Below are 24,714 nucleotides of genomic sequence, written 5' to 3'. Positions count from 1 at the left end.
TGTGAGGATGATGGTGAGATTTGATCTCACTTATTTTTGACATGTTGTCAGGAGAGACTAGCTTTGGTTCAGCAGAAGGGTAGTGGAAAAGAGGAAGACTCTCAAGGAGATGGATTAGTACAGTGGCTACAACAATGGGCTCAAACATAAAAATGTGAAGATGGACAGGGCAGCATTTTATTCTGTTGTACACAGAATGGCTATCAGTCTAAACCAACTTAATAGCACCTAACAACAACTTAACCAAACTAAAACTGCTGGGAATGTTGTTCAGAGCATTGTGATCACCCAAAAGTATTGGATCAGAGCAGCTCCTCAGCTTGTAGATTTCATCTTCTACTAACACCATTTAATGCACTCTAAGGCTGTGATAAAAGCATGACATTGTCAAGGATTTTGTTTACTTCGACCACAATCCATACTCACGGAAGCAGTCAAGATATCAAACAACATGTTGCATTGGCCAAAATGCTGCACAGACCTCTTTAAAGTGAGGAAGAGCAAGACGTCACTTTGAAGACTGACGTGTGCCTGGCCCACGCCACGGTTATTTTTCAATGCCTCCTATGCATGCAGAAGCTGGTCAGTGGACAGGACGATCACAGGAGAACTGATGCGTTTGAGTGATGGTGCTGGCTCAGACTACTGACCATATCATGGACTACCAGAGAGCAAGCAGATCTGACTTGGAAGACACACAATGCTTTCTAGAAGTGAGGAGGGGAAGACTTCACCTCAAGTACTTTGAACATGTTCTTAGGGGGAAGTAGTCCATAGAAAAGGGCATCATGGCTGGTAAAGTGGAGGGTCAGTGAAAAAGAGGAAGGCTCTCAAAGAGATGGGTTGGTACAGTGGTTGCAACAATGGCTCAAACCTAACAATTGTAAGGACAGTGCAGGACTAGACAGCTCAGTGTGTTGTATGATAAGCGTCTGGATGGTTCAATGGCACCTCACAACAAAGGATCATAAATGATTCTCATGTTGGCGATGCCTTGTTATGTCCAGGGCTCTGGGGACTGGCAGCCGAGGTTTCTTCCTTGGTAGCATCTCTGATGATGGCAGAAGCATCTATGTTTTGCCTACAGGGTTCCTTCATACAGTGTTTACATTTTAATAGTCAGTGAAACACCTCAAAAAAAAAAAAGAAAAGAAATTGTAGAAACACGTCTTGGGAGCTGATAAAGCTCTGGGAGCCAAGTTTGAAAACCAAAGAGATATAATAATGCCCATAAACACAATGCTAAAAGTAATCAGCTTAGAAGTAAGATATTGAGTTCTCCTATTGCTATAACCCCAAAAGAATGCCATTCTTAGAAAGGTCCCTGAATCACATCATCGATCCTACTATTTGTAGTAGTTAACGTTCTAGCGAAGAGTCAACAAAAAAGAATTAAGACTGTCAAGGAGATGGACTGACATCGTGGCTACAACAATGGGCCCAAACATAATGACTGTGAGGACGGTGCAGGAGTGAGCAGTGTTTCCTTCTGTGGTCGCTATGAGTCAGAACCGACTGGATGGCACCTAACAACCACCTCCACCTACCAAGAGTTGACATTAACAACTCTTAAACCATTGCTCCGTAGGCAAATACAGGGCTAGATTCCTGAGAATCTCTGGTGCCATTATTGCCAACCAATCGCTATATAACCTTGTTCTGTGTGTTTCTGTTTAAGGACACCTGACTTTATATTGTTATTTACTAACATTGAATTCCCAGCTCGTAGCCCCTGACTATACAAAGCTTCAAAGCTTATCTAGTAGGGGTTACTTTCTCTTTAAAGCACATCACATAGCCTTCTTGTGCTCAGGAACACATGAAAGCACTTTAGCATTGCACCTGGACCAACATAAAAGAAAAATCATCAACGAAGAGTGCAGAGATGCAAAGAACAGGGTACTGGGCATACTGTCAAAAGGACTCTTGTTCCCAGTGTCTTGCTCAAACAAGGAGGCAGAGCTTGGCCTTGCTGAACAGCAACGGGGGCCACACACACTGGGTGACTTGTGGCTTTCACTGCTATGCATGTGGCTGGCCAAATTAATGAGCACAGATCTGGGGCTAAGGTCTAGGCTCATACCACCTTGAATGTGCCCGATCTCGTCTGATTTGAAGGTACAAATATATTTTAACAAGCAGGTGAACAAGTAGGCAATTCACAAAGAGAGAATCCATGTATAATGAGAATCTGCTGCATTTTCACAATTACAGCCTGGCAACGCTGCATGCATGAATGTATTGTGAGCATATGAGAATCCATCTTTTAACATCATCAATCACGTGGACACAAAGAACATACAAACCTCTGAATAGTTTCTATGTGCTTTATCCAGAACTTTTAGAAGAACCTCCGTTTCATGCCTTTGACCATAGTCTCCTACTTCTCTTCTTATACCTTTAAAAATTTTTGTAAAAGTGCCTTGCCCAAGACTTTCATTCTTTAAAAGACAAAAGGAAAGAACAAAGAATAAGTAAAGAAAGATCAAAGTAAAAATTAGGAGATATGTACAATAGCAAAAAAAAAGTGAAAGAAACAAAGAAAGCAACAATCTAGAAGCAAATATTTCCTTATTAACTAAACCGGACAGAAAACCAGGGTTAATTGATAAAATCTATATTGGTGACATCCTGTTGTCAAACCTCTTTAGTTAGCCATACTTATTACTATAAAAAACCGAATTACCTATATTTATTTACATGTGTATCTTTTTCTTTGTCTATATTACTTATGGCCAATAGGCAGACAATAAAAAGATAGTGTTCCTGGAAGCAGAATGCCTGGCTTACGAGTGATGTAATTTGCTATAGGCTAATTATCTTTGTCTTAGTTTCTTCATCTGAGATATGGAGATAATAACCAAACTTTTCCTGTAGGATTACTATTAACATTAAACAAATCCATATGAATACGAAAGTACCTAGTAACAGTGACACAAAGTGCATCTCCACACACACTGGCTATTACTATGTCTTGCATATCCTTATAGAATAATTGACGCAAGACAAGAAGTCTCTGGGTTCAGATCCAAGTTCTACTGCCTATTAGGTTTGTAATGTTCATCAAGTAACCTAGACACTGCTGCTTCCTGTTCCTGCATAAGGAGTCCTCTTCACTGCTCTGGATGGGTGTCTGCCAGCTCCCTACAGAGCGCACAGGTCAGCTGGCTGTGTCATTCCATGTCCCTTAATCTCTTCATTTTTAATCCCCAGTTCTTTCCTCCCACTTGCTGCATCCTGAATCATCTGTTCAGCTGTTTTCTAACTCACTAATAGCTTCAGCTATGAGTCATCTGCTTTCCAACCAGGCAGTCCATTTTAGTCAAATGCCAATCTGTATATTTTTCATTTTTACTGTTTTACAAATATTTTTAATCTTCTTTGATGATGATTTGTCACTCCCTCATGGTTTCAACTCCTTTTATAACTTGAAACATGGATTTTATAGTTCTCATCTGAAAATTCTATAATAAGAAGTTAATTGGAAGTCCACTGATGTCTGTGGTTTGCCGACTTTTGTCGAATTCTAGATTATTTCCCTGTATATTTCAAATGTATGTATGTATGTATTATTAGCTCTTGTTTAGTGATTTTATCTCTGGCAATACTGGATACCCTAAATTAAGGGAAGGTTTCTTTGCACTTGGTTCTGTAACAGAATAGAGTATTACTTTAAAAACAAACAAACAAAAAATGCTGGCTTAGGTTGTCTCTGAGCATGCAGGTGGTATAAGGAAACCAAAACTCAAAAGTCTTTGATTTCAAATTCTCAGGAGAGATTCTTTTTCCTTGTTAAGAGCCCACCTAGACAATCTTTTCTCCTCCTTCGGCTGGTGGGTAAAGTTTTCTTACTACAGCCTATGAGTAAAGCTGGGTCTGGAACTAAGCAGGGACAGCTTCAGTTTTGAACCTGGCCTTGTCCCCTCATCTTTGTATTGTTATGAAACCTTTACTCCCCTGTGTATGACACTAAATCCTCTCCTCCGTTCCTAACCAAAGAGCAGCTCTTATTACTTTGGCTTTCAAGTCTGTCTTTATTTTTAGCTCTCTGATGGTATAGTGATTACTTGTTGGGCTGCAATCCCCATTGCTAGCAGTTCAAAACCACCAGCAGATCCCAGGGAGAAAGACCAGGCTTTCTACTTCCATCAGTAGTCACAATTTCAGAAACCCATAAGGGCTGGCTATGAGTCAGCAATGACTCGAGGACCGTGAGTTTGGTTTTGGGTTTGGACTTCCCTTACTTTCTTGAGAATTAAGACAGGCCTTTTGTAGAGGAAAATTTTTCATTTTTCATTTTAGAGAGGAAATTTTCACATTTTTAATTTAAGTTTTATAGAGGGAAGGAAAGAGGAATTCTATTCTTAAAATAATTAATTTTGCTCATTTCTAGAAACTACTTAAGTCACAATTAAATGCTGATAGTCTCAGTTATGATTAAAAGTTCAAATGCTGTATCAAGAAATGCATGAAGAAAACAGGTGCTGCTTCAGCAAGCATTATTTTTAAAAGGCAGAAAAGATAATAAACATCCTCTAATGACTTACAAATACCAAATCTTCATTTCTGATTTTGTGAAACACCATTTGGTTCACATTGTTATGCCTCTGTAATGTTGGTGAGGTCGGTACATCAGCAACACTGTTAGTTCTGAAGACTAAAAGGTTTGATCTATCTGGAAAGAAAAAAAAATTATACACACACACACACCTACATAAACACTCAAAATACAATGAGGCTACACATTACCCCAAAGAGGAATGAAACATGTTTATGTATTTTTTAAAATGCTTAATAAAATGTTATTCTTTTCCATAGAAAATTATCTAATGAGTTTGTTTTGAACTTTGATACATTGAACTATTTCTTACATCAACATAATTATTTTATAACTAAAATAATTTTCCAGAATTTTTAATAATAAGTCCATTATTATTTCAAGGGATTTCCAACCTTACTATCTTTATTTTAAAACACTGATAATTAAAATCCCAAAAGAATATAAAAATAAGTGACTGATTTATACCAATTTTTAAAATTCCATTCTATAATTATGGAACTCAGTCATTTCTCAACAAGCCAAAGCAAATAAAACAATCCTATTTAATGATGCTTCTATAAGAGACTACATAAAAATTAATATTTCTTTGGAGTGGTTTCTTCCATATTTCTCTTGAATTCCATGAATTGAGGATACCTCCTCCCACATAAACTATGACCAATAGTTTAAAAATTAACAAGAAAATTCTTTTACCTTTTGGCTTTGGGGGACAGCACTTAGAAAACTGGAAAATTATACTGTCCGAACGAACAGTTTCCATCTGGTAGCAATTCAAGAGATCTTTAAGATTATTGAAGTTCTTCTTAGTCCCACTGAGGTTGTATTCTCCATTATCGTTTTTTGTAATCAAACAGTGCTTATATTCAATGACATTTTCTCGCTATATAAGTTGAAATGTAAAGAGAGAAGGGGGAGAATCACAATGGGCATCACAGGTATAAGCAACAGAACATTGAGAACTATGAGTCCTACTGCAGTCCTGGTGCAGGGTCCTAGGAACATCTGGTTCTCCAAAGAGGTACCTCGTTAAAACTGGGTAGCTTACAGAAGTGGCTAACACCTGACTTTATTAAGAAGGAGGTCAGAAAGCAATGATGATTAATAACAATAATGCCATGCTCAAAGATAAAGTCTAACACTAGTGCAGCATGCAAGGATTCTATGAGTTGACTACTTCTTCCAGCTCCAACCTCAGTTCCTGCTCCTCACAACACAGCCGAGGTTTCAGTCCATTGAAGTGGCTTAAGTACAGGCTGTCCCCATGTTTCGACACTGACTTACAGATAACTCCTATTGGGTCTTTAATGCGGGACTTTGAACTGGTTTTGTCATGGTCAATGAAGTGAAACAGGAACAGACCAAAATTTTTAGTTTAGGTGATTTGTCATGGTAATCAGAAATGGAAAAATCAGCAGGTCAAAGCCCTAGGTTGGAGACTTGGAAAAGTGTATAGCAGGCCCTTGTAGGAGCCTGATGAAGAAGACCGGATTACTGACAAAAGTGTGGGGAGCCCCAACAACTCAAAGCTGAATGGTGGCCAGCCCCCTCTTTAAGGTAGTTGCTGCCATCTTTGAAGGCCTGTTTCAATGTTATGTAAATATGCTTTTATTTAAAAGTGTTTCTGCTTTTAATACTTTCTGCTTTGTTTTTGATTGAGGTTTTTTGGTTTTGTTTTGTTTGTTTTTTTGTTTTCGTTTTGTATGATTTCCTGTATATGAAATCAAGGACAGGTAAATCTATGGAGATAATAACTGGATTAATAATTACATTACTTGCATTGAAGGCAGACTAAATAAGAATTGAAAGTACCTGTTCCGATTGGTCTGTAAATTCTTAATGACAATTAAGAATGGATCTAGTTTGTAGCTGAAGGTTGCCTATACTGTAATAACCAGCCTGTGTAATGTCTTGATAACTATGCATCCTTGATATCTTTCTAGAATATACTTCTGAGCAATAAACTTCATTAATTCCTTCAAACTTCATGTCAAGCACTGCTTTTCTGTGAGGTCTTCCTTGACAAGTCTCACCCATTCCACCAACTCAATCTGCTCCTTACAAGTATATTCCAAAATTTTAAGTTTATCTCAAGCCCTTCATATTCCAAAAGTTTCCCTTATTAATTATAGGCCCCCTCCCCCGTTATTCTTAATACCTGCCATAATGGTTAGCTACAGTGCTCAATTTCGTACTTTTTTTGGTCTACTTTACTATAGAACATGTTTCTTGAAAGCAGGGCTACATCACATATTCCCAGACACAGAGACCTCATATAAGTCAGGACATATACAGTAAACATCACAAAATTTAAAATCTATAATTCAGTAGAGCAAATTGTTATAGTAAAATGATCATGTCAAATTAGAATGGATTATCAGTAGTGTTTTACAATAGTGACTCTCAGATTGAACCACTTTCTGTACTGATGAAATGAATCCACTATGCTGCACAGGAGATGGTTGTATTTCATAAACAGTAACATAACTGAATAGCAAAATCTTTTGTGTTCTCTATTTTGAAAAAGTAAGATAAATTTGGGTGTTGCCATAAGGTTTCTCAGAGTTAGGAAAAATAAATAATCTTATGAGAGGTTCCAGGTGATCTATCTAACAGTGGGGTTTCACTGTAATTTTATGTTTACAGCATATTATAGGTCACTGTATAATTCTTAATATTGCTTACAGTGCTATAGTGAAAAGCACTAGCATACTTCTGTTGTTCGTGTGTGTGTGTGTGTGTGTGTTGGCTCCATTTCCTTCTACTCGTGCAGTCATTCTTAGTAAAAAGAAAATTTCCTTTCATCTATTTTGTTCTACATAATTTGGCAACCATTTACATGTTGAAGGGAAAAAAAGAATTCAAGAGACTTGATGATATATCATTTCATAAGCTGATCATAAGCAAACAAAAAATAAACAGCAGACAAATGAATAAAAACACATTATGAATCATTTTGTATTATTATATAATTGCTAGGAGCCACATCTTGTTTGTGCATCATCCTTAAGGAACATCAAGTGTTATATTAGGCTATCAACCCCAAACCTGTAATTCTGAGCATTAAAAAGGCAATATAGTGGCACATTTGAAGGGAAAACTAAAGGGACAAAACAAAGTTGTTGCCGTTGATGAAAATGACATACTAACCTCAACAGCAAAGGTGAGAAAGTATTTATTAAAGTCCTTAGGACTGCATCGAAGGACGTACATTCCCGTCTGATTACCAGCTTTCTTCAATTTACTGATGGCAAAATCCATTCTAAAAGGTAAGGAAAACAACAACTGTCGATACAATGGCCCCTCGTATCTGTGGGGGACTGGTGCCAGCACCCTTGCAAATACCAATGTCAGCCGCACAAGTCCTTTTAACAACCCTAAGGATGGGCTGAATACAGACACTGCGTACAGGCAGAACCAAGTCTTAAAAGTGATCTTCTCAAATACTTAAGGCTTGGTTAAGTGTAACAAGCATGCTCATGACCCAAGATGGTTTCTTCTGCTCATGTTCTTCAGTCCTGGGGTCGATCACAAAGCACACCATGGCTGAGAGTGAACCAAGATTTGGGATCAAGAAATGGGATGTATGACAGCTGGCTCTATCCAGGGTTGAAATAAGGATCCTCAACCATATGGTCAACATGGTCACTATTAGTTACATGTAGTTATTTAAATTTAAAATGATTACAATTAGATGAAATGAATATTCACCTCCTCATTTGCACTAGCCAGTGGCTGCTGTATTGGACAGTACAAATATAGCTCTACTTTACCACTGCAGGGCAGCCTACAGAACACACCACCATTGAATCATGGGGATCATCTTGTTTGAAGCTCTCAGTCAAAAGAGCTGGATTATACAAAAGTAATAAAGATTTCCAAGATTTTCACTGTGGCTCCTCTACAAGATTTCAGAATTAATGAAATGAAATCGAAGATATTTTCAATTAGTAAAAGAATGATGATTGAATGATTTTAAAGTAACATCCATGTTTTAAATACAAAAATCAATTAAATGTTAAAACTTACAGTACAAGTGCTATAAACTAGGGCCACAGGTAGTAAATTATAACTTAAATAATTCTAGGTACTACACTAGACTGTAAAATATAGACACTTGCTAACAACAAAAGAAAGAGCAACCCAATGTCAGTCAAATAAAGATTGCTTCTGCTAAATCTGCATGGTCAACAGTTCGAAACTACCAGCAGACACTTAGGAGAAAGACTCGGTTTTCTACTCCCATGAACAGTCAGTGTCCTGGAAATCCACAGGGGCGAGGCTGTGACTCAGCATTGACTTGATGGCAGTGAGAGTTTGAAAACAACTTATACCATTCTCTTGTAGAAAATCTTCTTTATAAACATATCATTTACCTATGAAAAGCGTGACGTATAAAAGTCTGAATTACTTACGAGATTGGGCCATGGCAGTTGCTTTGTATGTTTTCCAGCACTGTTGGAGGTGCGACCTCTTTGCAGAGGTAATGATGTGCATCAGCAGTCAATCGATAGTATCCATCAATCAGTGACACAAAAGACAAAGCTTCTCTTAATGAGCTCAGTTCAATTTCCTAGACAGTGAGAGCAAAGAGAAACAACTTTTGTATTTTAGGTCCCATTTAAGAAGTTAATGCTTGCTAAATATTGAAAATTCTCTTCATCCCAGGCTGTTAGATTCATTTTCCTGAATGAATTTTGTTCAAAATATAGCATAGCAATATACAGACTTTTGTATCTAAAAAGGAATATATAAAGATGTCCTCTTGAACTTTTTTGGAATAAAAAGAGACAAGGATTAAATGTCTATTAAAAGAGTGAGTTATTACATTATAAATTGTAGCATAAGCACAGTAGTTTTAAGAATTAGATTAACAAGTATATAAAACAATTGATATCTCATTAAGAAAGACATTAAGAGTATATAAACCATGACTTTGTTTATGTAAAGAATATCAACACAAGACAGGCTATAAACACATGAAGAAAAGCTTGCAATTAGCAATTCTCACTGCCATCCAGTTGATTACTGTTCACAGTGACTCTGTAGGACAGGGCAGAACTGTTTCTGAGACTGTAATTCGTTATGGGAGTAGAAAGCCTCATCTTCCTCCTGAGCTTGCTGCTAGTGGTTTCGAACTGCTGACCGCACTTGCAGTCAGCAACCAACAAGTAACTATTACGCCACCTGGGCTCTATTAGCAATTAGAAAGATTCACATTGAAACAAAAAGACATGAGTTCAACAGCACAGTTTAATTTTACAGACAACAACAAAAACTGGTGAAGGTGTGGAGACATTGGGTCTGTTAAATGGTGCAACCACTATGGAAAACAGTATGGCTTTTCTTTTAAAAGTTGGAATTAGAAATACCATTTGATTCAGCAATTCCAGTACTTGGTATATAGCCTACAGAAATAAGAGCCAAGACACTAACAGATATACACACACTCAGCGTCACTACAGCATCATTAGCAGAGGGACCAAAACAAACAAGGTGCCCAGTGACAGGTGCACAGACAAACAAATGTTAAATAAAAATGAAGAATCCAAGAAACACCTTACAATGTGGGATGAACTTGAAGGATACGACACGGAGTGAAGTAAGTCAACCACAAATGGGGCAAATCAACTCAATGGTAGTGAATTTAGGGTTCTTTTGGTTATGCCATTATAAAAAGCCAAAGCAAGTTTTACACAGAGAAACATTATCTGAGAGTTAACAGGGATAGACGAGGGCAAACTATTTATCAGATAGTTTAAGTCCAATCCATGGCCAACGAGTCAATTTCAACTCAAAGCAACCTGTACAGGGGTTCTGAAGTTTTGTAAATCTTTATGGGAACAGGCAACCGCATCTTTCTCAGGTGGAGGTACTGGTGAATTTGAACTACTGACCTAGCAGTTAGCAGTCCAATGCTTATCCAACAATGCCACCAGGTTCCTCTACATCCATTGGTTTGGGTAAAGGGAAAAGCAACATACAATAAGGGGACAGTCACTGAGGGAAAAGAAATACAGAGAGATGCACAAGATTTACAGGCACAAATGTAAATGCTATTACAAATACAACCCTGCATTATCAGCTAATAGCTTTTGTCCATAAAAGAATGCATAAGCAGATGGGCAAGATGAACAGGTATGGGTAAGAGAAAGGGAATAACTACATCCAAGACCTTATATTGAATTGGCAGATATTTCTACATATGCATTTGTACGAGGGGACACCCCCCCAAGGAAAAAAAAACAAACCAGAATTGCGCTAGGCAGAGCCGAGCTTTCGTAGTAAGCATTTTTCCTGCTAGGCAAGCATCAAGCAACTTGCTCTGAGTTAGTGCACCCAATGGCGTTGCCTGGGAAGGTTCTCTCTGGTCACAGTGAATTATTTTGTAAAAGTTTCACTTGAGCCTTGTTATTTGTGATGGCCGACTTAAGAGAACAAAGTGAGGCTGCGAAATGTTGTTTCCTGCTTGGAAAAATGCCCCAGAAACTGTTGTGATATTGAACGCAGCTTACAAGGACAGCACTATGGGGAAAACACATGTGTACAAGTGCTTTTCTCACTTCAAAAAAGGTGAGATGTCGACTGATGATAAACCTCATTCTGGATATTTGTCAACTTACCGAATGGAAAAAAAATATCGACTTGTGGTGCATTTGGAGTTCATTCCACCAGGTCAGGCTGCTAATCAAGCCTTCTATTTAGAGGTTCTGAAAAGATTGCATAACAGTGTGGGGCAAAAGGCATTGTATGTGGCAGATGGGGGACTGATTTTGCCACCATAACAATACACCTGCTCACGCAGCCATCTCAGTGTGCCATTTTTGGCAAAAAACAGCATCACTCTCTTGCCCCACACACCTGACCTCACTCTGTGAAACTTCTTGTTTCCTCAAATAAAGAGGGACATGAAAGGACAGCAATTTGAAGATGTAGAAGAGGTGAAGAAAAAAACAAGGGAGGTGCTGTTGGCCATCCAAACAGATGAGTTTGAAAAATATTTCCGCTCTCTGCTCCAGCTCCGGGGATCTGGCCGCCTGCTCTCCCGCCACCTGACTTGCACCATGGCCAACAGTGAGCACACTTTTGTCGCCATTAAGCCAGATGGCGTGCAGTGCGGCCTGGTGGGCGACATCATCAAGCACTTTGAGCAGAAGGGCTTCTGACTGGTGGGCATGAAACTCATTCAGGCCTTCGAGGAACACATGAAGCAGCACTACGTTGACCTGAAAGACTGCCCCTTCCTCCCAGGGCTGGTGAAGTACATGAACTCAGGACCAATTGTGCCCATGGTCTGGGAGTGGCTGAATGTGGTGAAGACAGGCCAGGTGATGCTGGGAGAGACCAACCCAGCGGATTCTAAGCCAGGCACCATCCGAGGGGACTTCTGTATACAAGTTGGCAGGAACATCATTCATGGCAGTGATTTGGTCAAGGGCACCGAGAAAGAAATCAGCTTCTGGTTTAAGCTGGAGGAACTGGTGGACCACAACTTGTTGCTATGACTGGATCTACAGTAAGAGGCGGACAAAGCAGTCCCATCCCTGTGGGCCCATTGTCACTGTGCCTGTCCTGTGTACAGCTCTTCTTCTGGGTTGGACGCAGTAGGATTGATGTCCTGTCTACTTCCAAAGCACACTGACCAATAAAATAAAGTCTTTGGAAAAAAAGAAAAATATTTCCAAGAATGGAATCACAGATTTAACAAATGTATTAAGTGTAATGAAGAGTACTTAGAAGGTGATAGGTTGTTTTGTAAAAAAAATTTTAAATACATAGTTTTTTGGGAAAACTTCCTTTTTTGGGGGGTGCCTCTTAGTGTGTGCTATAAATACAGCCATTGTGGTAGTTACATCATTTCATGTAAACTTGAGATATAGAGTGGATATAAGATGGAGTCTAGCCTGTCAATCAGATCACAACCTGATAGTACCTCCCTGTGGGAATGGCCTTCTCATAAGGAGGATCCTGGGAACCTCACCCCTACACCCTGACACCTCATGCTTCATCTTCCTGCTGGCGAGCCACTCAGAGACCCAGAGGAGCCATGGATGCATCCACCACCATTGGATCCATAAGACTTTGCACCACAGCCTGAGTTCTTCCTGTATTTTGCATCATTGCTTGTGGCTGCGTGCGTTTAAAGAGGGATTTATAGACTAGTATTGGACTTACGGATTTGATTTGGACTGGGCTGCGATATTTTCTTGATATCCAATTACTCCTTAATATAAAGCTCTTCTTGCACATTTGAGTGTCAATTAATTTGTTTCTCTAGTCAATTCAACCTAACACACACATGTATATAGTAGGGCAAGCAGGGAGCAAAGTTATGTAGACTTTTTACACATAGTCAAATGCTTTGAGCGAGTGAGTCACTGGCCCGCAGGACTCAGAAAATCAAGCTGGGGGGCTGGGGACATCAAGGTCAATCAGTATAACATAGTCCACAAATAGTCTCCTATATTCTACTATGATAATACTGGGGTCTGAAAATCTTGAGAGTTACCTTCTTAGGAGCAACTATTGGTCTTCTCGATCTAGAACCCAGGTCCCCAAATTTGGCTGATCACTGGAATCACCTGGGAATTTTGGAAACTACAGTTCCCTGAGCTCCACTGGCAACTTAATACATGAGAAGCTTTAAGGGGAGGAGCCCAGGGATCCGTAATATAACAGATCCTCAGGTGATTCCAAGACTTTGCCAAGTTTGGAAACCTAGGGTCTACAACAAGGAAGAGTGAATAAAACCAACAACACCTGGAAACAATCAGTCCAAAGGACCACTAGACCCCAGTCTCTACAAACTTGAGATCAGAAGAACAAGACAGTGCCTGGCTACCACTGCTGGCCTTCCGAATGCAATCACAGTAAGAGGGTCTGGACGGGGGGGTGGGGGTGGGGGGATGTGGAACAAAACTATAATAATAATTTTTTTTAAAAAACAGACCAGGCTTGTTGCTGGTCTGATTGAGACTATTACCCTTAGTCACCCTTCAAGCCTGAAAGCAAGCTGAAGCTCACATGCATGGCTCAACTTTCCACCTAGCAATAGACAGGCCTACAAGGTGAATAATAACACCACAGAAGTATGTACTCTTAGAAAAGTCAACCATGCAAAATTAAAGGCAGCGTTTAGCCATGGACTAAGAATTGAAGGCAGGAGTGAACAAGAAAAAAAGACGAATGGAAATGATAAATACGGGCAGGAAATGAAAACAGCCCTGTCACACTGTGAAGAGTAAAATCAATGTCATGAAACAAGGTGTACAAATTATTGAATGGAAAACCCATTTGCTCTGTAAGCTTTCACTCAAATCACAAAAAAGTAAAAGACAACAACATACAAGAAAGTACATACAGAAAACTGCTATCAGTAACTATCTCCAGAGAAGGAGTCAGACTAAAATGAAGGGACTATTTATTATCTAGTCGATGTATACCTGAATTGTTGAATTTTTTTTTACAATAAGATCCTATGAATCCATCATTTACATACGGAAAATAAATTAATTGTGGGTACCCTCCCAGTATCTGATGACCACTAACTCTTGTAGATTGTCATGTTTTTCATGTAAGCTAATTTTACTGCCATCCCACTACTTACATCCCTCATCCAAGTCCAATGACTAACTCTGATCATGACTCACTTCCTTGTATCCAAGTCTTCTTTTCCTACTCACACACCACTGCCCAAGGTCATTTTCAAAAACAGATCAGATTCCTTTTTCCCTCAAAGACTAGGAGGCAGCAGGTATAAACTATACTACTTTTCTCTCTCTCAGAACAAGGAAGTGTTCTGACTTGTAATTTAGTTATAAATTTGGCACGATAGCGCTACAATGGCCAGTCAGGTAGGTCAAACAGTAATCTAAGCTAAATGACCAAATACCATGAATGTGGAATTGAAGGCAGGAAGTTCAGGAGAAAACAGAGCCAGAGAAATAAGAAATGTAAGAGCAGAGCATAAAGGACTCCATTGCTCCCCTTTCATCTGAGCTCAAGGGTAGAACTGAAACTCCGTAAAGAATGGAAAGGCTTCATTTTCACAATTAACCGGGTCTGACAGCTTGGGTGGACTGACTTGGGATTGGTTCATGTCTCCTTGCAGCATATAAATTCCTGACAGCATTGTACTGATTGTACTTTTTATTGAGGCATTGTATACGCTCCCAGAGATAGAAAAAAGATTTTAGTCAGGAATGTACATCACAAGAGAGAAACAGAAAAATCTAGAGTGGAGGGGCAGAAACGGCACTCTGTTCATTATAAAAACGAGGGAACAAAGAGGCTCAAGAACAAGAAACCCTGTGCGAAGGTAGTGTTGGCAGTGAAATTCTTAAAATGCTTACCCAACTGCTGTTTATGTACAACTATACTTAAAACTACCACCAATACTCCTACAAAAAAATAACTTTGGTATTAAGATTCAGGAATACTTATTTCTGATCACTGTACAACATAAACATTATTTAGTTTTAAAGGGAAGCTTACCATATTTTTAGTATCTTGCTTATGGATAGTTACAACCCTGCTTTCATTAGAGCCTTCTTGGTTTGCTTGCTTAATGCTGACATCAATAATATCAGGAAAATCACAATACATCTGTAAATCCTGAGATTAAGAGCAATTCAAATTAAAAACAGGGAAAAGATACGGAGCCATTTTAAGACACGACTTGAAAACATTCCAAATCCTTTCAAATAAAAAAGCCCTTGATAACACAGCCTAAAATGGAATTCCGTCCCCAATGAGCTAACCATAAGACTGTATCATGTACTTTGGTTTTAAAAAGAGACCAGGCATCTAAAATGTGCTATAGTACACTTCAATCCAATTCTAATCAATAGGAAGCGCTGCCAGAAAACTAGAGATTTTACTATAAAAAACAAAAATTAAAGCTTCCTGCTAAGACTCTCATAACCATCTAAGAACAGTATACACGGGAACAAAAGCTAAAGCTTGCAATACAAAGCTAAAAAGGCAAACGCCAAAGTAATTATTTAACAAGGATGCATTATCATAAAATTAAAATGACTTTCCCATTTAATTAAATCTTACAATGAGCTACTATTATCAATTAATAGTGAAAAGAGAGGCAAGGCTACCTTAAAAATCATTTTACTTTTAGAATTTAATCCTTTTCTGGAACAGTAAGAAAATCATTATTTATTATTTTGTCATTAAGAACACAAAATAAAAACAAAAGAATAAGGGGCATGGTGGCATCGGATCATTAAAAACTCCCACTTCTTATCAGGAGACAAGAAGCACAAGACCAGGTTTCAAATGATTACAATTACTAGCTCCCACTGCCATTCGACTTAACATAACAGAGAAGAACAAGAACGTATCATTAAGGATTACCTGTTCTGTCAGTGTCTCACTTTCTTTATGTTTCCCTCTTGACCACTGAATTCCACCGTTTCCAGTTATTATAATGGTTGCAAAAATCTCCTCACCTGAAGGCCCTCTTCCATGTTCTTTCACTTCAAACTGTTCTGTGTAGAAGGCAGACTGAAGAGTTTCCAGATTGATAAGATATTTAAGTTTCAAGTTTCTGGCAGTGGCTTTGCATTGGCTGAACTGCTGAATAAATCTGCGAAACCTATACCTTATTCTCTTCCGTGTCAAAATGTGATATTCTTGGATCTTAGCTCGAACACATTTTGGTAAGAATGTCTTGTAGCTAAAGAGAAAGAGCACACAGATAAACAAAGCCAATTGGAAAATCAATTCCTAAGGAACTTTATCACTGTTCTCCACGAGTTAGGCACAGTCGTGATCAAGCAGAGGGAGTTCACATAAATACCACTGGGAAAATGTGTGATCATAACATTTCCTTTGATGATGTGACTACAGACATACACACTACCTTCTCTCACCCGAAGCCCACTGCCATCGAGTCCATGTTGACTTGTAGCTGCTCTGTAGGACACAGAACTTTCCCCTTTGGGCTTCTAAGGCTTTACATCTTTACAGGGGCAATCAGCCCCATCTTCCTCCCTTACAGAAATGGGTGCATTTGAACCACAGACTTTGTGGTTAGCAGCTCAATACGTCATCCTCTTCTCATGGAGCCATTTCCATTTTCTTGCCTGCCATTTACCCCTCAGCATCCTCCAACCTGACCTCTGCTCCATTGTGCCACAGTCTTCTCTTTCTAAAATCGAGAAAGGCCTCCATGTTGCTAACACCAATTTTTAAAAAAAAATCATTTTATTGGGGGCTCATACAACCCTTATCACAATCCATCCATCCATACATCCATTGTGTGAAGTCCATCTGTACATTTGTTGCTATCATCATTTTCAAAACATTTTCTTTCTACTTGAGCCCTTGGTATCAGCATCTCATTTCCCCCCCTCGATTTCCCACCCTTCCTCATGCACCCTTGATAATTTATAAATTATTATTTTTTCATGTCTTACACGGACTGATGTCTCCCTTCACCCACTTTTTTTGTTGTCCAACTCCCCTGGGAAGGGGTTATAGGTAGATCACTGTGATTAGTTCCCCCTTTCTCCCCCACCTTACCCTTACTCTCCTGGTATGGATACTCTCAATATTGGTGCTGAGGGGTTTAATCTGTCCTGGATTCGCTGTGTTTCCAGCTCTTATCTGGACCCATGTACATGCTCTAGTCTAATTGGATTTGTAAAGTAGCAATGGGGTCATAATAGTAGTGGGAGGGGAAGCAGTAGCGGAAAGCTGTATGTTTCATCACTGCTCTACTGCACCGACTGGCTCGTCTCCTCCCCGCGAACCTTCTGTAAGGAGATGTCCAATTGACTCGAGATGGGCATTGGGTCTCTACCAGCCCTCACCCTCATTCACAATGATATGACTTTTTGTTCTGAGTCTTTGATGCCTGATACCTGATCCCACTGACACCTCATGATCACAGAGGCTGGTGTGCTTCTTCCATGTGGGCTCTGTTGCTTCTAAGTAGATGGCTATGTGTTTACCTTCAAGCCTTTAAGACCCCAGACACTTTGTCTTTTGATAACCAGGCACCATCAGCTTTCTTCACCACATTTGCTTATGTACCCATTTGTCTTCAGTGATCGTTTCGGGAAGGTGAGCATCATGGAATGCCAGTTTAATAGAACAAAGTGTTCTTGCATTGAGGGAGTACTTGAGTGGAGGCCCAATGCCCATCTGTGACCTTAATACCAAGCCTATAAATATAGGCACATAGATCTATTCCCCCATCATCATATATAAATATATTTACATATGTGTATGCCTGTAATTAGACCTCCATAAATGCCCTTTGCCTCCTAGTTCTTTCCTCTATTTCCTTTTACTTTCCTCTTGTCCCACTATCATGCTCAGCCTTCATTTGGGTTTCAGTAATTCCGCTCACATTGCCCTTGATCAAGCCCTACCAGGCCTCCTACACCCTCCTCACCATCAATTTTAGATCACTTGTTGTTCCCTTGTCCCTGGGTTTGTTACCACCCACTCCCCCCCCCCTCACTTCTCCCTCTCCCATGTCCCCCCCGGAACCAGAACCATTGGAACAACTGTTTTCTCCCTGGATTGTTTATCCTGCCTATCTTATCTAGATAGACATGCAGAAATAATATGCACAAAAACAAGACAGAGCAAAACAAAACAAAACAACAACAAAAGAAAAATCTATAAATAGTTCAAGGTCTGTTTGTGATCTTTACGAGTGTTTTCCAGTCAAGTCTGATGGGGTGCCATGCCCTAGCCCCACAGTCTATTTTTGGTATTCCCCAGGGACTTCATTGCTCTGCTCCCCTTGCTGTTCTGTTACACAATTCGCCTTGGTGTGGAGGGGTCAGATCGGGCACAATTGCTGCACTGGCTAACACCAATTTTCCATGTTGAGTTGCAATCCATACTGACGGCTGCATTCCTTGATCTTCATCAGCATATGCTTCAAGTCCTCCTCACTTCCAGCAAAGCATCGCAGGATTAACTATTGGAGTTCTCAAGACTCAATTGTATGGCCTCTTACTAATGAGGAGGTCTGGTGAAGCAAATGGTTCAGCACTCCAGTGAAAGGTGGACAGCTCAAGCCCATCAGCTGCTCCACAGGGGGAAGCTGTCACAGTCTGCTTCCATAAAGACTCACAGCTTGTGATAAGAGTTGCTATGAGTTGGAATCGACTCAACACTCAACGGCAATGTGTTTGGTTTGGGTTTCTCGTTTCACTCTGAGTACTCTATGCAAATAACTTGAACTCTAGCCATGACCTCTGAACTGCAGACCCATACTGGCCCACAGTGTAGTCAAGTTTACTCATTTAATTGTAGTGTTTCAGAAACACCTCAACCAAAGTGTCAAATCAAACTCATGAGTCTCCCATCAAAAAACAAACTCCTCTCCCCAGAAGATCCTTTTATAAGGATATCTACTGAGTGAAAGAAAAACAGAAAAGTTTGTGTTTTCTCCTCTGCACTTAAAAAAATATATAAATGTTAAGAAAATGTATACCAGTTATCATTTAAACTATTTAAAAAAAAAAACATGGTGAATTCGATGATTCCCTTGGACTTTTCTAGTGTCAAATGGGTTCCTGAAATCTTATCCTATGACCTATACAGTTGGGATAAGATCTAACAGATATGTAAAAACAAAAAAGTACACTTTTTTCTCTTCCATTTTATTGGGGGTTCTTATAACTCTTGTTACAAACCATACATCAATTATATCTGACATATTCGTACATGTATTCCATCATTATTTTCTAGACATTTACTTTCCATTGAGCCCTTGGGATCAACTCCACCTTTCCCTACCCTGGCCCCCGCCCCAACCCTTTTGGCCCCCTGATAGATGTAGATTGTTAATTATTTTCAACACTCACTCTGACCACCACCTCCCTTCCCCTTTGGTTTCTGTTGTTCTTTCCCTGACTGGGGGTGTGTTGTTATGTGCTGTTCATTGTGATCGGTATCCCCCTCCCCACTCCTCATTCCTTCCCCTACCCTTTGGGATCTCTATTCCCATTCCTGCTCCTGGGTTCCATGTGTTGTGAGTTTTATCTCTTGCCTATGTCTATGTACATGCTCCGTCTAGTCTAGATTGGGAGGCGGCACTGAGGTCATGAAAGCGGAGGGTGAGGAAGCTTGCAGGGAACAGAGGTATATTGTGTGACCAATTAGTGCTCTACTATACCCTGATTGACTCACCCCCTCCCTGTGACCCCTCTGTGGGGGTAGCTCCATTGTCTGTAGATGGGCTTTGGGTCTCTGCTCCAACCCCACTCCATTCTTACCAATGCTTTTTTTGTTTGTTTGTTTACTATTCTCTATGAATCGTCTGATGCCCGTTGCCTAGTCTTGATACCTCATGATCTCACCGGCTGGTGTGCTTCTTCCATGTGGGCTTGTTGCTTCACTGTTGGATGGCTGATTGTTTAACTTCAAGCTTTTAACACCCCAGACACTAAATCATTTAATAGCCAGGCACCATCCTCTGTCTTCACCACATATGCTCATGCACCCGTTTTGTCTTCAGCGATCGTGTGTGGGGTGGGGTGGGGGGTGGGGGGCGGAGCATCACAGAATGCCAATTTGTTAGAACGTGTTCTTGTATTGAGGGGAGATGTGAGCTGAGGTCCAAGGCCCATCTGCAGCTTCGGTGTATTGCCTTATATATAGATGTACATAGGCCCATACCACTATTGTTATGGATTAATGTATTTGCATAAGTGCACACCTCTGTCAATCTCCCGATCTATGCCTTTGCTTCCTAAAGCTTGCCTCTGTTTCCTTTTGCCTCCTTCTGCCCCACCATCACTTTCCCCCTTCTGCCACCTCTCAGTGCTTCCTCTGCACTAAAAAGTGCACTTTTAACCAAAAGAGGAGATAGAAAAAGTGATACCTTGCAATATAGCGCATGTATTTGCACTGAAGGCACCCAGCAAAGGCCAGGTGTAGAAACAAGGGCAAAAGGAAGTCTAAACTAGATTGGGAATATCCTCAGACTTTGATCTAGAAGTATGTCATATGTATGACATATTTAGTCTTCACAAAAAGAAACAACAACAAAATCAAACAGCATTCTTACATTTGTCATATAGACCTTTAAAAAAATTGCCAATTTACAGCCATAAAATGAGGCTGGCTGCAGTAGTGTTTCAAAAAAAATATGAAACATGATTTTCAAAAACAAATATACAGACTAATTATTTGAAGGCTAGAAGCTGTGGATGATCTCTTGTACCGGAATTCTTTTGAGCACAAGTAAAAATATTCCTATTTGTGGGTCTCACCTCACGTTTACTGAGTAGAAATCTCTGGAGAATCTTTCCTTTTAACCAACACCTTCGATGATTCCAATGCAAATAAAAGTCCACCATTTGAGAGATACCAAGTCAGCAGCATGATCTGTGCTGACAGTTTGAGGTGCTACCAAAGACAATAAGCATCCAGGTGTTCTTTCCTAATCTCAGGCCTCACCTTGCCTTTAACTCAAATAACCAATGGGTACTGACCATTGATGGGATTTTTCTGTGGTACTCCAACCTGTTCAATAGTTCCTCAGACCTCACAAAGTACACGCTGTCCACAAGAAAGAGAAGTTACTGTTCCCCACTGTGATTATTAAGATAGCATCAATATGTGCGAACACACAAAGAGTACAAATAAGACACACAAACAATCCAGCTGTTCATGCCTCTGTGCATGGATCTGCAGGAAGAGATTACCTGATCGAGTTATAGACAGCCAGAGGGGTCTGATCTTTTTCTTTAGCAATTCTCATCATATCTAGCACTGCCATCCCAAGACATTCTTCCTGTGTTTCATGAGTCACTGGGACTTTTATCCATCCGTGCACAAAATCATGCCGCCACTAAAGGGAAGAAGGTTAGAGGAAAGACCTTTCCATAAATTTCACAATCTCATTTGCAGCTACTCTCACATCTTAACCTATTACACACTTTCTAGAACACACATGCATTTGGAAGAGAGACGTGAACTCCTCTCTTGACTTTGATCATTTAATCATAAAGCTCAGCAAAAATTATTTTTTAAATGGACAGTGAGATAAACTGGGTTCCCAATTATAAAGTACATAAGACATCAGCCTATAGCATCAAATTACATCATCAAAATTACCAAAACATTAATTAATTACACCAGACATATTCACACATTGAACTAAATAACGTGTTGAATATCAAACAATAGAAGATATGGCCTCAGCCCTCACACAGACTCAATCAAGTACAGCAGGGCAGGTGGACACACATATAAAAAATAATTGCAATATAAGAAGTGTTGCACAACAGATGTTTCAGGAACTTAAAAAGAAATTGAGATCATATTCAGTTCAAGTAATCAGGGAAGATTACATGAAACATGGAAGATTTGGTGCAGTCTTTAAAGATAAAGACAATTCTGGTAGACATAAAACAGGATGAAAAGAATAGAAGGAATGATACAAAAAACAAGCAGAAGGTATGGTCAGAGATGACAACTAATTTGGCTGGAGTAGATGATTAAAGGGAAGACTGTGGATTACAACTTGGAAATAATTACACTCACGCTGCAGATGCCCTTGAATGACATGATCCTAGAAGCTATGGCTATACCAAGAATCTATGAGAACAGTCCTAAAAACATAAGCAACTAAATACTGTAATTTTATACAAGTAACACCTGCTTTACAAGGTATAGTTTTTTTGCAAACCATGCAACCCCATCATGCATTAGTTTCCTATGCTTAGTATATATATTATATGCATGTATACATTACACAATAAGATGGAAAAATACAGTACTCATTTAAGCTATTGATGAAATACCCAAAAAACCTAATTAACTGCCATCGAGTCAATTCTGACTCATAGCAATCCTATATGACAGGGTAGAACTGCACCCGTGGGTTTGCAAGACCATACATCTTCATGGGAGTAGAAAGTCCCCTGAGGTCCCAGATGCCAAAATACATCATTTTAAACTATCATTCCGTAATCTCCTTAGTTTCCATTGCACAGGCTGATTTTCATTCATAGCAACTCAATGTAGGGTCTCTGAGATGGCAAATCTTTACAGGAGCAGGTAGTCTTGTCTTTCTCTGTGGAGTGGCTGGTGAGCTTGAACAGCCACCCTGAGAGTTAGCAGCCTGATGTCTCATTCACAAGCCACAGAGGTGTCTGACAGCAAGGAAAATAAGAAGTTTATATCTGCAGTCTGCAAACCAAACAGGAAAGCAATCACAAGCACGAAATAAAAACCGACCCTGAAGATTTACAGCCTCAGAAGCCTTTGGGAGCAGTTTGACTCTGCCCCGTAGGGTCGCTATGGATTGGAATCAACTCCACAGCAGTGGGTATGGTTTGGGTTTACAACTATATGGACCACGCTGTAAATAACTCCACAGTTTGTAAAGTCCTTGAAATGGTCTAAGGTACTAAAACCAAAAGAGAAAAGTCAAAAGGATTAAATTAAGTTATGTAAGAAAATCAAACAGACTCCATGATCCATAAAACAAGGGACTAAAGATTCATGAGAAAAAGGCTCAATTTTGCTACCCCACTAGCCATGCAAGGCAGAACAGCAATTGTCTCGACTGTGAAACTTTCCCTTATTACGGAACAGTCTGCATGGCAAGGCACTATTTATTTAAGAGTACAAATAAGATCAGAGAGCCTTACCTGAGCAAACAGGTAAGACATGACGAAGTCATCCAGAAGGGGCGCTTCGGCACCTCGAGCTATCCCATGCCGGTAGGTTCTGTTGCTGCCATGACAGTACCAATGAGGAAAGTAAAACCTACCAGACAGTGAGAGCCTCCAGTCAGTTCAACTTGAAACATTCTGTATAAACATGTCCACGGGCAGTGTACTGAATGACATTACCCGGTAATCAGAAAACCCAGCTTACATGACCATAGAGCACAAGGAACATAGAAACCAGTAAGAAAATCAGTAAGTTGCTGTTGAGTTGACTGCACCTCACGACAACCTCACATGTGGGGGAGCAGAGCTGTGCTCCATCCATTTTCAACAGCTACTTTCTTAGAAGTGAATTACCGGGCCTTTTTTTCCAAGGCCCCTCTGATGGACTTGAACCACCGGTTAGCTGTGACGTGCGTTAACCATTTGCTTGACCCAAGGACACCATGAGAACACAAGTAATGGAAATCAATATACTTTGTACAACTCTTCTTGATATGATTGGACTATTGAATTGTATGACATGTGGATGAAATGCCAATAAAACAGTTTAAAAAGAAAGAAAGAAACATAGTGTCTTCTATGCCCAGCATGCAGAAGCACTTAGAGGAAACAGTAAAATGGAGAAATTAAATATTTACAGAACATCTTTTAAAGTTAAAATCCATGACCATGGGGGAAAGAAAAAAAATAAAATAGAAATGGGTAGCAAGGGAACAGGGCACTAACCTACCCAAGGGGAGAGTATTTTTTATATCTCCACAGGGAAAGAGGGACCAGACTTCAACCCAGTGCTCCAAGATATGAATGCAAAATGGAGTAGGGAACCAGTGGAGAGGTCTGAGGGGCCAGCCCCAATCCCAACTATGTGGACACCTGCCCCTCCCCGCAGAAGAATTTATTTCAGAGGACAGCACTGAAGCTGCAGCTCTGGGAGAGGGACATGTCTGATCAGAGCACACAGGAACAAATGAAGCGGGAGGAAGAGAAATGGAGCACATCCTAGCCTACTAAGCCTTCAGGACGATATGCCCTCTCAGAGCAGCCAATTCACAGAGAAGACCATATGGCCGGCCCCACTATAAGACACGACATCCCTCACTGACCCATAATCCTACAGGGGACAACACTGGAGACACAGCATGGGAATTCCGCCCAATCTGATCCCACCACACGGAGGCAAAACACTAAGGGCATGGAACAGAACAGCAAGGGGAACAGAGCAATGAAGTCTCCAGGGATACCAAAAAATAGACTTTGGGCCAGGGCTTGGTGCCCCATCAGACTAGACTGGAAGACACTCCTAAAGGCCAACAAATAGTCCTTGAACTAACCACAAACTTTTCTTTACTGTTGTTGTGTTTTGTTTTGTTGTCATTGGCTTCTTGTTGTTGTTGGTTGGTTTTGCTCTGTCTTGTTTCTGGGCATGTTATTATCTCCGCAGGTCTGTCTAAATAAGATAGGCTGGATGAACAATCTGGAGGAGAAAACAAC

General features: G+C 40.0%; 1 protein-coding gene and 1 pseudogene across 2 annotated transcripts in view; one reads left to right on the top strand and one right to left on the bottom strand.

The window, feature by feature from the left end:
- Window positions 1-24,714, bottom strand: part of JAK2 (Janus kinase 2) — a 67,683-nt gene that overhangs the window by 19,623 nt on the left and 23,346 nt on the right. Inside the window, exons 3-11 of one of the 2 annotated variants that reach the window (XM_004714459.2) lie at window positions 23,200-23,317; window positions 21,247-21,392; window positions 15,926-16,247; window positions 15,053-15,172; window positions 8,974-9,131; window positions 7,709-7,820; window positions 5,255-5,441; window positions 4,548-4,675; window positions 2,307-2,441 (exon numbers count right to left, since the gene is read on the bottom strand). In XM_004714459.2, the coding sequence (XP_004714516.1) occupies window positions 2,307-2,441; window positions 4,548-4,675; window positions 5,255-5,441; window positions 7,709-7,820; window positions 8,974-9,131; window positions 15,053-15,172; window positions 15,926-16,247; window positions 21,247-21,392; window positions 23,200-23,317 (1,426 nt within the window). Of the gene's footprint in view, window positions 1-2,306; window positions 2,442-4,547; window positions 4,676-5,254; window positions 5,442-7,708; window positions 7,821-8,973; window positions 9,132-15,052; window positions 15,173-15,925; window positions 16,248-21,246; window positions 21,393-23,199; window positions 23,318-24,714 lie in introns of those variants that run through there. The other variant, XM_030885335.2, reaches the window with a different exon arrangement.
- Window positions 11,623-11,984, top strand: LOC105979701 (annotated as a pseudogene).

The sequence above is a fragment of the Echinops telfairi genome, unplaced genomic scaffold (assembly GCF_000313985.2).
Source record: "Echinops telfairi isolate 266 unplaced genomic scaffold, ASM31398v2 ScPeMD7_25;HRSCAF=90, whole genome shotgun sequence".
NCBI classification, from domain to species: Eukaryota; Metazoa; Chordata; class Mammalia; order Afrosoricida; family Tenrecidae; genus Echinops; species Echinops telfairi.
The sequence above is the reverse complement of the archived record's forward strand: the minus strand, read 5'-3'. Positions and strand labels throughout refer to the sequence as shown.